Source organism: Astyanax mexicanus, chromosome 9 (assembly GCF_023375975.1).
Source record: "Astyanax mexicanus isolate ESR-SI-001 chromosome 9, AstMex3_surface, whole genome shotgun sequence".
In the NCBI taxonomy this organism is placed as follows: Eukaryota; Metazoa; Chordata; class Actinopteri; order Characiformes; family Acestrorhamphidae; genus Astyanax; species Astyanax mexicanus.
This window is the reverse complement of record NC_064416.1, coordinates 2,060,001-2,073,082: the sequence shown is the minus strand read 5'-3', so window position 1 is coordinate 2,073,082 and position 13,082 is coordinate 2,060,001. Positions and strand designations below refer to the sequence as shown.

The 13,082-nt window shown below is 37.6% G+C and overlaps 1 protein-coding gene across 4 annotated transcripts in view; it reads right to left on the bottom strand.

Moving 5' to 3' along the window:
• rasgrp4 (RAS guanyl releasing protein 4) overlaps nucleotides 1-13,082 on the bottom strand; it is a 69,774-nt gene that overhangs the window by 39,709 nt on the left and 16,983 nt on the right. For 2 of the 4 annotated variants that reach the window (XM_022664937.2, XM_022664935.2), the window contains exons 2-3: nucleotides 5,553-5,728; nucleotides 1,860-1,965 (exon numbers count right to left, since the gene is read on the bottom strand). In XM_022664937.2, coding sequence (XP_022520658.2) covers nucleotides 1,860-1,965; nucleotides 5,553-5,728 — 282 coding nt within the window. The remainder of the gene's footprint in view (nucleotides 1-1,859; nucleotides 1,966-5,552; nucleotides 5,729-13,082) is intronic. The other 2 variants (XM_022664938.2, XM_022664936.2) reach the window with 1 other exon arrangement.

Here is a 13,082-nt window from a genome sequence, read left to right as displayed (position 1 = left end):
ACAATAACACACACACACACACACACACACACACACACACCAGTCTACCCGCAGACTTGCAAATATCCTCAGCCGAAACACGGCAGCGCTATTGTGGGGATTAGGAGTCATGTGATGCTGTGGGCGGCTCTGTCTGAACCCTGTAGGCACGCTCCATTCAGCTCTATGTACTTTACACTATATATAATAAACAATACATCACTGTCTCTGTGAGGAAACCTGTCTAGCACTGCTGATCCACCTTAATTACATCATAACTGTCTATATTCGCACCTACCGTCTGCCTGATTTAAACAGCAGCAGAGCTTCTGAATATATCTACACTGATGGGCGTGGTTTTCTTGAAATGAGGTGTGTTCAGGTACATTTCTGGAGTTTTATCTTGTTTATATTGGTAACAGAAAACACAGGAGCTCCACTGACTGAATACAACCTAGACAGACGCCAACAGTCAGACGTTCATCACTATCTCGGTAACACAGGGGCCGGAGTGCACAAACCCAACTTTTACATCAACAATAAACAGAATAGTAAACAAAATAACATTGATGTTCCCGTAAAGATGTGTTTTGGTGTATGATGCTGTGTGAAGGTGTATAAAGTTGTGTATATGTGTGTTTAGGTGTATGAAGGTGTGTGAAGGTGTACAAATTAATGTTAAGCTGTGTAAAGGTGTGTACAGGTGTGTATAGTTGTTTAAAGGTGTATAACAGGTGTCTACAGGTGTGTATAGGTGTGTGCATATGTGTAAAGCTGTGAAGAGGTGTATGAAGGTGTGTAAGGGAGTGTAAAGTTGTGTACAGGAGTGTAAAAGGTGCGTACAGGTTTGTAATGGTGTGTACAGGAGTGTAAAGGTGTGTACAGGTATGTAAAAGTTGTACACAAAAGTGTAAAGGTGTGTACAGGTGTGTAAAAGTTGTACACAAAAGTGTAAAGGTGTGTACAGGTGTGTATAGTTGTGTTAAGGTGTATAAAAGGTGTCTACAGGTGTGTAATGGTGTGTACAGAAGTGTAAAGGTGTGTACAGGTGTGTATAGTTGAGTTAAGGTGTATAAAAGGTGTCTACAGGTGTGTAATGGTGTGACAGATATGTACAGGAGTGTAAAAGTGTATGAGGGCATGTACAGTCGTATAAAGGTGTGTCTAGGTATGTAAAGGTGTATACAGAAGTGTAAAGGTGTGTACAGGTATGTTGTGTTGTGTATAGGAGTGTAAAGGTATGTAATGGTGTGTACAGAAGTGAAAAAGTGTATACAGGTATGTTGTGTTGTGTATAGGAGTGTAAAGGTGTCTACAGGTGTGTAATGGTGTGTACAGAAGTGTAAAAGTGTATACAGGTATGTCGTGGTGTGTACAGAAGTGTAAAGGTGTGTAATGGTGTGACAGATATGTACAGGAGTGTAAAAGTGTATGAGGGCATGTACAGTTGTATAAAGATGTGTACAGGTATGTAAAGGTATGTACTGGCATGCTAAAACAACTGCCAACTGACTATTGACTACGCCATTAAAATAGCAATACCTCAACGTCGGTAAGAGTGCACCTGGCTCTTAAAGGTACATTTCATATAAAACACACCCATGATTAATTAAAAGAATTAGTACATGCCTTTTGCTTGGCGTTTTGAGCCGCGCAAGGTGTACTTTTCCCATCGTTACGATAGCAAAGACACACTGACATGCCCTGAATCAAGCTGTACGCTGCACAGTTGACATCTCACTTATAAATTACAAAAAAATAGCTCAATTTCAACTTTTGTCCAGGATAGAGGAAGCAACAGGATCTAAACTAGAGACTCGATTGTTTTAACAGTTAAAATACAGTTAAAAACAGTTAAAACTTTCATTCTTTCAGGATATAGAGAAAGCAGCTTTTGGGCGAAGGCGTGTGAAGGTACGACCCAGTTATGCATCATCAGGGTCATATTGACCAACTGCATCCCTCTGATTAGCTTCCCCTCCGAGTCTGTAAAACAAACACAAACACAAACAGAATCAGCTTCAGATATTTCTTTAGTTTTAAAGCTTTTCAGATACTTAATTTACTCTTAATATTTAGTTAACATTTATTTCCATTCTTCCTAATTCCACACACTCTTTTACTTTCATAAACTTCAACTCCTAAGATGCACCAGATCAGTCAGGTGACTCAGCCAGCCAATCAGCAATTGATTGCTAGATCAGCTTCACCTGAGTTCTAATTCATTTCAGCTGTGGAGTCCTGTATATTAAACTGTTTTTTTGTCAAGCGTTTTGAGAAATATTTCTACTTAATACGAAATTCGTCCAAACTATGAAAAAAATATAAATGAAAAATTTGTAAAACAAACCAGAATATGTTTTAATTTTACATTCTTCAAAAAGCATCTTGTTTAGATGATCAGTTTTGCACATCTCTGCTGTATTTTCTCAGTCAGTTTTATGAGGTAGAGTCACCTGAAATTCAGGCTTTCAGTTAACAGCTGTGCTGAACTCATCAAGAGTTAATTACTCTTGATGAGTAAGTAAAAAAAAATATTTTAATGTGTTTGAGAGCATTGGCAAGAACTACTCAACTAAGTAAAGTAAAAAATGACTTTAAGAAAAAAATGAAGGTAAGTCAATCCGAAAAAGACCATCAAAAACAATATGATGATGAAACTGGCACTCATCAGGATCGCTTATTTTATATTTATTTTCCAGCTATACTTTTATGCTTTTAAATAATTAATTTTTACGTACTATTTGTAAACCCCTTCTCTGTAATGCTTTACTACATTGTAAATGAGGGTCACCCCCAATATATTCACTATATTATTAAATAAAGGTTGATTGACTAATTTATGGACTAAAAACATTCGTGCTGAAAGGCCAGTGTTCAGAGAGAGAGAGATAAAAAGATAAAGAGAGAAAATGATAGAGAGATATAGAGAGAAAGTCGAATCAGTCTAATCACAACTCTTTTTAAATAATTACAACTAATAACACTGTTATATAGATATCTTATTCATGTATCTATTTATTATTATTATTATTATTATTATTATTTATCTAAATGATTTAGTTTTATATGTAGGGAATATGAATGTATATTTTTATATTTATTGTTATTTTTACCTTTTGTATATTAACTACTTGTTTCATTGCTTTGGCAAAAGTTGTTAATTGCAGTTCATGCCAATAAAGATACTTTTTTTTTAAATAATTTTATTTCTAATTTTTCCCATTTTCTCCCCTATTTACACTGCCAATTACCCAACCCACTCACTAGGACCCCCCCCTCCGCCCAATCACTAGTAATGCCCGAACACACCAGGAGGGTGAAGACTAGCACATGCCTCCTCCGATACATGTGAACTTAAACTCCGCCTCTTTTCGAGCTGCTGCTGATGCTGTAGCATTACCGAGCAGCATCACAGCGCTAGTGCTCGGAGGAAAGCGCAGCGACTCGGTTCTGATACATCAGCTCACAGACGTCCTGTGCTGCAGACATCACCCTAGGAGTGATGTGGGGAGAGAGCGCCATCTACTGTACCCACCTGGAGGGAGCAGGGCCAATTGTGCTCCCTCTGAGCGCCGGCAGCTTGATGGCAAAGCTGCAATAAAGCTACTTTTAACTTGAAAAAAATTAAAATTGAGAGAGAGAGAGAAAAAGTGGTAATTTTGGTTTAACTCCCCATTAGACCAAAATTCATTATTATATTTGAATTTCATTATATTAATTATCATTATTGTTATTTTTACTATTGTTATTATTACTATTGTTATTATTGTTGTTAACATTTGTGTTCTTTGGCAACTTTGTTTTCAATACAGTCATGCTAATAAAGCTAAGTTGAATTAAATTGAATTGTATTGAATTGAGAGGGATGGAGAGAAATTTGGGCAAGAGACACATTGAAAGAATGAGAGAAGGATGGAGAGAGAGAGAGAGAGAGAGAGAGAGAGAGAGGCCACACACAAACACAAACAGGCTTTGTATCATTAGCAAGACAAAGAAATTCCCAGGACCTGAAAAGCAGTAAACCAAAAGATTTCACTTTCACTCGTCCCCCCCATCTCTCTCTCTCTCTCTCTCTCTCTCTCTCTCTCTCTCTTTCAAACTCTCTCTCTCTCTCTCACACACACACACACATTCCTCTGTCTCATCCCTTCTATAAGCTTACATAATCTGGCTGGCACGAGGGAGAGAGAGAGAGAGAGAGAGAGAGAGAGAGAGAGAGACCCCAAAATGTTACAGAAGAGGCCAGAGACAGGGTCCGGACCCAAAACCAGGCCACAGTGGTCCCACAGAACTGTTCTGTTCGGTGACTTGTTTAATCCAGACCTTTAATCTTTAACATTTGGTCCAACCAATAGTTATTCTTTTAATAGTTATTATTAAAAGTTATTCTGATCCTGGATGAACTGGATCTCTCTGATAAGATATTATCAGGATACGATACCGTGATTCTGCGATACCAGGAATAAATAGATTTATTGGTGTGAGCTTCACAGAACCTAACCACCAATATTCTTCAATATCTATAATGTATCGCAAACTAAAACAAAATGAATATATTGCGATATTAATATATTGTCCTACCCTAGAGTAAACACTGCTGCTCATTCCCCAACACTAACTCCACCCCGAGGTGGCCAGTACGAAACAACAGCGAGCGAGCGGTGCTGCAGCATGGAAGCTAGTAAGCAGGGCTGGTTTAACTAAACCTCAGCTGCTACACAGCCTAAAAAAGCCTCAGCATGTCTCAAAAAAGCCCAGTGACCAAAGAAAGAATAAAACAAGAATTTATATTGGCAGTGAGTTCGAAAGGTAAAAAAAAACTACAAGACCGAGCCGAGCTGCTACTTTTCTCCTGAACAGGTAAGCTAACGGGCTAGCTAATTTAGTCAGGTTATTAATCACAATCACTTTAAGAGAGAGACAGGTAGACAGATGAACAGAGAGACAGATGGACAGCGAGACAGATGAACAAATGAGCAGAGAGACAGGTGGACAGATGAACAGAGAGGCAGTTGAACTGATGAACAGAGAGACAGGTGGACAAATGAACAGAGAGTCACATGGACAGATAAGCAGGGACACAGGTGGACAGATGAAAAGAGAGAGACAGGTGGACAGATTAACAGAGATGCAGATGGACAGAAGAACAGAGAGAGACAGGTAAACAGATGAGCAGAGAGACAGGTGGACAGATGAGCAGAGAGACAGGTAAACAGATGAACAGAGAGAAACAGGTGGACAGATGAGCAGAGAGAGACAGGTGGACAGATGAGCAGAGAGACAGATGATCAAAGAGACAGGTGAACAAATGAACAGAGAGACAGGTGGACAGATGAGCAGAGAAACAGATGATCAAAGAGACAGGTAAACAGGTGAACAGAGAGACCAGTGGAAAGATGAGCAGAGAGACAGGTGGATAGATGAGCAGAGAGACAGGTGGATAGATGAGCAGAGAGACAGGTGGATAGATGAGCAGAGAGACAGGTGGATAGATGAGCAGAGAGACAGGTGGATAGATGAGCAGAGAGACAGGTGGATAGATGAGCAGAGAGACAGGTGGACAGACAGACCGAAGTAGTGGAGGCAGCGCTGGATGAGCTCGTCCAGGCTGGCGGAGCGGGTGATGGAGGGGGCGGAGGGAGTCTGCAGGGCTCGGCTGATCTCATGAGGACTCGGGCAGGTCATCCTTCTCTGAACCGGCCGCCGGTTCTTCAACATACTGCCCCCCTCCTGCCGAGACTTCCTACTGAGAGAGAGAGAGAGAGAGAGAGAGAGAGAGAGAAAGAGTTATTTTTATTATTTTCATTATTATTGTCTTTAAAGCTGATGTCTGTAAATTTTGGGATTTGTGGGATTTAGTGCTCTCTCTGGTGAGAATGGGTAATCGCACCAAGCATGCGGAATAATCATAGAAGTCTCCCCTTCTGAAGTCCCCAATGCTCTGCCAGCTGCTCACGTTCTGTAAAACTGAGCCGGATCCTCTTTTAGAGGCTGTACGTGTGACATAAGTACGTAAAGCCTATATTAGAAGAAATGGATGTTCCCGTTTATAAGCATACTAATACAGATTGACACTTTAATTAATGACAGAAATCTCCCGTATCCCACAGCGCTCACTTTAAAATGTCTCAGTTCTGTAGCTCTGGTGATGTGGACAGGATGGTAATAGCAGATATTTGGTCGTTTGATGCAGTTCTTCTTCTGGGTAATAGCAGTGGATATAAGTTTTATGCATCTAAAGTGGTTTAACTCTATTAAATTATCAGCTTAAAATTTTAGTAAAATTCTACTGAATACAGACCCACCAAAGTAGTGATGCTCAACTATACTGAGAGGAGAAAGAGAGAGAACGAGAGAGAGAGAGAGAGAGAGAAAGAGTGAGAGAGAGTTAAAAGAGAGGGAATGGGAGAAAGTGAAAAAAAAGAGAAAAAGAGGGAGAGACAGACAGAGAGAACGAGAGAGACATAGAAGTAGAAAGAGAGAGAGGAATGAGACGGTGAAAAACAGATTAAGAGAGACAGACAGAAAGTTAGGGAGTTAGATAGAAAGAGATAGAGAGGAAATGAGAGAAAGAGGGGTATTGTATTTAGGTTATATTTGGGGCGAGTAAGGGACAGACAGACAGACAGACAGACAGACAGACAGACAGACAGACAGACAGATAGATAGATAGATAGATAGATAGATAGATAGATAGAAAAAGAGAAAGGGGTATTGCATTTAGATTATATTTGGGGTGAATGAGGGAAACAGGGATAGAGAGAAATAGAGAGGGGGTATTGTATTATTATATTAGGGGTGAATGAGGGAAAGAGTGAGAAAGAGAGAGAGAGAGAGAGAGAGAGAGAGAGAGAGGTATTATATTTAGGTTATATTTGGGGTGAGTGAGGAAAAGAGTGATAGAGTGATAGGGAGAGAGAGAGAGAGAGAGAGAGAGAGAGCGGTATTATATTTAGGTTATATTTGGGGTGAATGAGGAAAAGAGTGATAGAGTGAAGGAGAGAGATAAAGAGGGAGAGGGGTATTGTATTTAGGTTATATTTGGGGTGAATGGGATGGGACGGAGAGAAAGGGAAAGTTGTTTTGAACTGAAACCTGATTAAATAAATGAAACAGGATTAATGAAAAAAGCTCGCACCTCTGTACTTATTAACACTCTTATCATCACCTCACAAAAAGATCAAAGGTCTCCATGGCAACCAACCCTTTTTATCACAAATAATAAAAAAAAAAGGTAGAGTGCCACTTCAGCAAATATCATATCCCTCTGAGAGAGAGAGCGAACAAAAAGATACACGTAACATCTGGACAAAAATGTTCAGTACTAATTTTACTCAGTCTAAAAAACACAGTTTAGTTTCCTCTTTTCCCAACATGTAGCCAATCAGATACCAGATATATCTGTCAAATCTTGAATGATGGTGATTGGAGATCAATCTACAAAGATTGTCGCAAAGAAACTCCTAAAATTGGGTTAAGAACCGTCCAACGCACTTAAATGAAAATATAAAAGTGAAAGGACAGCGGGGGACAAATTATCTTACAGGAAGGAATGTGGTCATAAATAAATCTGGAATTATCACTTAATTGTTAAATGAAATCGAACAAATGGTGCAACAACAGCACTAGAACTCACTAGGGATATGTTGTTTAATAGTGAAAGTAAGAGCTTTACCACACACACAATGCAGTGAAAGGAAGCTGTGTAGCTTTAAGAAAGGCGATAAACAGCAAACACAACTTCAGTTTACTAGAGAGCATAAAGATCAGACTCTGGATTCATAGAAGGAAGGTCATGTGAAGGTCTGATGAGCCCTTTGGGATTATACTTGAATTTCTGCATAAATTGCTGAATAAATGTGTTCTGATCTTCATCTAAGTCACAACAATAGACAAACACAGTCTGATTAAACTAAAACCACACAAAAAAATTATATGTTTGCATGATTTGCAAAAAAATTATATGTTTGCATGATTTGAAATTTTAACTAAATTTACCACTTTCAAGCAAAAAATTGAGCATATCATAGTTGATGACTGTTCCTGTTAGTCTTTACAAGTCCTTGTTCTTTGTGTCTTTTATTGTTGACATGTTTTTAGTTTTGTGTTTTATCTATGTTTATGTGGTGCCTATTTCTATAGGGCCAGGTCATGTTTGTAAATGAGAACTGGTTCTCAAACATTTTACCTGGTAAAATAAAGGTTAAAAAAAAAAAAAAAAAAAAAAAAAAAAAAAAATTTTATTGAACACAACATGTTAACATTTACACTGAGGAGGGAAAAGTATGTGAAACCCTAACTAATGACTTTTCTAAGAGCTAATGCACTAATTGGAGGCAGGATGTGATGAGATTAAAGGATGTGTTGGTTAAAGCTGTCCTGCCCTATAAAAACATCAACACACCAGTTTTGAGTTTGCTGTACTTAAGAAGCATTGCTTGATGTGATTCATGCCTCACACAAAAGATCGAGCTCTCAGAAAACCTACGTTCAAGAACTGTTGACTTGCATGAAGCTGGAAAGGGTTACTCTAAAAAGTATCTCTAAAAGTCTTGATGTTCATGTGTCCACGGTAAGACAGACGCTCTACAAATGGAGAAAGTTCAGCACTGTTGCTGCTACTCTCCCAAGGCATGGTAAAGTCCTGTAAAGATGACTGTAAGAGCACAGCCCATGCAGAATGTTCAATGAGGTGAGGAAGAATCCTATAGAGTGTCAGCTGAAGACTGAATACAGAAATCTCTGGCACATGCTAACATTTTTGTTGACAAATCTACAATAAGGAAAGCTGTGAAACATGGTGGAGGGAGCATTATGGTTTGGGGCTGCTTTGCTTTGCTGCCGTCATCAACGGAAATAGGAATTCCCAAGTTTATCAAGTTTACATTTTGCAGGAAAACTTAAGACCATCTGTCCTCCAACTGAAGCTCAACAGAGGGAGGATGATGCAACAGGACAACGACCCAAAACATAGAAGTAAATCAACAACTGAACGACTTCAACAGAAGAAAATAAATAAATACTCCTTCTGGAGAGTCCTGACCTCCTGAACCCAACTGAGATGCTGCAGCATCATGACCTCAAGAGAGAGATTCACACCAGATATCCCATAATATTATAGCTGAACTGAAACTGACCGTTCTGCGGGAATATTACCATGTTGTGTTTAATAAAACCATACAAACATCCAATTTTTTGTGTGGTTTTAGTTTAAGCAGACTGTGTTTGTCTATTGTTGTGACTTTGAAGAAGATCAGAACACATTTAATGTCAAATTTATGCATTAAATACATTAAAAAAGGCTAAAAGGAAACAGTACAGATATTATTCTCAGTCTATATCTGAAAGTCATCACATCCTCTGAATTTCAGAAATCAATTCTACATGGTTACACGGTAACTCCGCCCCTTTTTCGTAACAGTTTCATACGTGCACATGCTCTCACACACGTGACCTCGCTGCACCCAGAACACAGATCAAGAAGAAAAAAAAAGACAAGCCACAATTATCAGATAGACGACGCTAAATGTTCCGCTAGTGCAGGTCAGCATGTTTCACACCGCTGCCACTGCAGCTCACGCACCACGCTAACGCTAATGCTAACGCTAGCATCTTTACTGTACACCATGTTCATCTCAACAGCCCAGAAACTGGAGCAGCAAACCTCTGAGATGATCCAGCACACAAAAACCAGACCTCCCACCACAACAACCACAGCGGCACTGTTTCCACAAGCTCCTGCAATTATATCTCAACATTTACGCATTTCTGGTATTAATGATGATGGGAGATTTGGAGTAGAGCTTAGATCAGGTCCAAAATATCCGACTCATAAACTGTCATTACAAGTCCAAGTTAAATCTCATTTAAATTACATTTTTTAGTAAGTAGAGCTTTTTAAAATAATTTTTGGGCTGCTTAAATGAGCGTTTAATTAACACTCCTATTATGTTCATTTGTCAGGAACAGCAATAGTGTTTAATTAGCCAAAAGACGTCTGAAACCCCCAAAAAATCCTAACAAGGAGTGCAAATATTTCACTACTAACTCTAATTATTCAATTATTCTAATAATTCTATCAATATTAGAGCATTGCTGTTCCTTACCTCTAACAGATAATGTTACAATTAGGACAATTCAATTGAAAAATACATGTTTCACTACTTTATTACTTTTGAAAGACCAACACATAAAACAATAGTTTTACATTACATTGAAACATAACATTGCATTTTTGTTTTAGCAATTTAGTTCTTGTAGTTTTTGCAGCGGGTGATTGTTGCAAATATATGTAAGATTAACTGTTCTCATATTATATGTTGATTACACTAATTAAGGCAAGCAGAAGAAGTTTCATACTGAAAAAAAAAAACACTTTTAACTATTTTTCCTTGATCTTCAGTGAAGATAGAACTTTAACATGGGTCCCGGAACATAACAGGAGGGTTAACATTGCAACACTGAAGAAGCGTAGACCTGTTGTTTAATAAAAATGCTTATTAAAACAGGTATGTTCTTAACAGTTTGATTTTTTATTTTGCTGTATTGTGATTATTACGCCATAGCTTTATATAAAATAAAAAATAGCATTAAAATGAAAAAACTGATGCCTACGTCACAAAGTTTTAAGAGTTCAGAAATAATCAATATTTGGTGGAATAACCCTGGTTTTTAATCACGTTTTTTTCATGCATCTTGGCATCATGTTCTCCTCCACCAGTCTTACACACTGCTTTTGGATAACTTTATGCTGCTTTACTCCTGGTGCAAAAATTCAAGCAGTTCAGTTTGGTGGTTTGATGATCATCCATCTTCCTCTTGATTATATTCCAGAGTTTTTCAATTTGGTAAAATCAAAGAAACGCATCATTTTAAAGTGCTCTCTTATTTTTATGTTATATTTAACATATCAATTTGATATTTAACAAGTTAATCTAAAAAATTAGAATATCATTGAAAAGTAAAGTTACTTCATTTCAGTAATTCAGTTAAAAATGTAAAACTCATATATTATATAGATGTCTTACATGGAGAGTCATGTCTGTCATCTGCTGCTGTTGATCCACTGTGTTTTATTATCAAGTCTAAAGTCAGTGCAGTTTTATTTTCCCACAAAATCTTACAGCACTTCATATCTTACAGCTTCCCTCTGCTGATAACTACTTTTATAGAGACGCGGATTTCATTTTCCAGCAGGACTTGACACACTGCTAAAAGTACCAATTGGTCTTACATAATATTCTAATTTCTTGAGACACTGATTTTTAGGTTTTTATTGTTATAAAATAGATCACTCTGTGTTTAATACATCTATATAATATATATGAGATTTAGAAAAGATGGATAAACTGAGCTGAACTCTTTAATGGCGTCAGTAACTCCGGTTCTGGTTCCGGTTCCCGGTTGCAGAGTGTGTGCGGGTATGTGGGGTGTGTTTATGTGTACGCAGGGTCGGGTCTGGTGTTTGATTGTATCCGTGGCTGTGTTTTGGCCACAGCAGCTCTGTGTTTGTTGTTGGTGTTCATGTCCCATTACCTGCCCCGCTTCACACCTGTTAGATCTGAACGACCTTCAGCAGCGCCGTCAATGTCACGCCAACATTTAAAGCCTTCAATATCTGATAAATAGTATTTAATTTGTAGTTTTATACCAAGAGTTTCTAATAACTGTGTAGTTACACATTAACAGCCTGTGTAATAACAGTGTAACTACTGGTGAAGTACACACTGTTACAGAATTAGTACAGGTTACATAATTGTAAACATCAAATTGGATTCAACAATTGCTTTTCTTTTTGCTAAAAATCATTATTAAGATTTCTTTCACTAATGTTTTTCTCTTTTGTTCTTTCTCAGTTAAAATTTTTCTTTCTCTCTTTCGCTTGCTCTCTTTTTTACTTTCTTTACGCCTCGCTCGCTCATTATTCGCTTTCAGAATTTGGCCTTTACCTAAATGTTTCATCATGTTTGCTTTCTAAATTCCACCGTCAGCCAAATGTTTTTTTTATTTTGTTCACTTTTGGAATTCCATCATCAGCCAAATGTTTCATTTTGTTCACTTTCAGAATTCCACCATCTCATTTTGCTTTATTTCGGGAATTCCACCGTCAGCCAAATGTTTTTTTTTTTTTGTTCACTTTTGGAATTCCACCATCAGTCAAATGTTTCATTTTGTTCAGTTTTGGAATTTCACCATCAGCCAAATGTTTCATTTTGTTTTATTTTGGAATTTCACCATCAGCCAAATGTTTCACTTTGTTTGCTTTCAGAATTCCACCATCAGTCAAATGTTTCATTTTGTTCACTTTTGGATTTCCACAATCAGTCAAATGTTTCATTTTGTTCACTTTCGGAATTCCACCATCAGTCAAATGTTTCATTTTGTTCACCTTTGGAATTCCACCATCAGCGAAATGTTTAATTTTGTTTTATTTTGGAATTCCACCATCAGCCAAATGTTTAATTTTGTTCACTTTCAGAATTCCACCATCAGCCAAATGTTTCATTTTGTTCACTTTCAGAATTCCACCATCAGTCAAATGTTTCATTTTGTTCACTTTCAGAATTCCACCATCTCATTTTGCTTTATTTCGGGAATTCCACCGTCAGCCAAATGTTTTTTTGTTTTGTTTTTTTTGTTCACTTTTGGAATTCCACCATCAGTCAAATGTTTCATTTTGTTCAGTTTTGGAATTTCACCATCAGCCAAATGTTTAATTTTGTTTTATTTTGGAATTTCACCATCAGCCAAATGTTTCACTTTGTTTGCTTTCAGAATTCCACCATCAGTCAAATGTTTCATTTTGTTCACTTTTGGAATTCCACAATCAGTCAAATGTTTCATTTTGTTCACTTTCGGAATTCCACCATCAGTCAATGTTTCATTTTGTTCACTTTTGGAATTCCACCATCAGCGAAATGTTTCATTTTGTTTTATTTTGGAATTTCACCATCAGCCAAATGTTTCACTTTGTTTGCTTTAAAATTCTAGCATCAGCCAAATGTTTAATTTTGTTCACTTTCAGAATTCCACCATCAGCCAAATGTTTCATTTTGTTCACTTTCAGAACTCCACCATCAGTCAAATGTTTCATTTTGTTC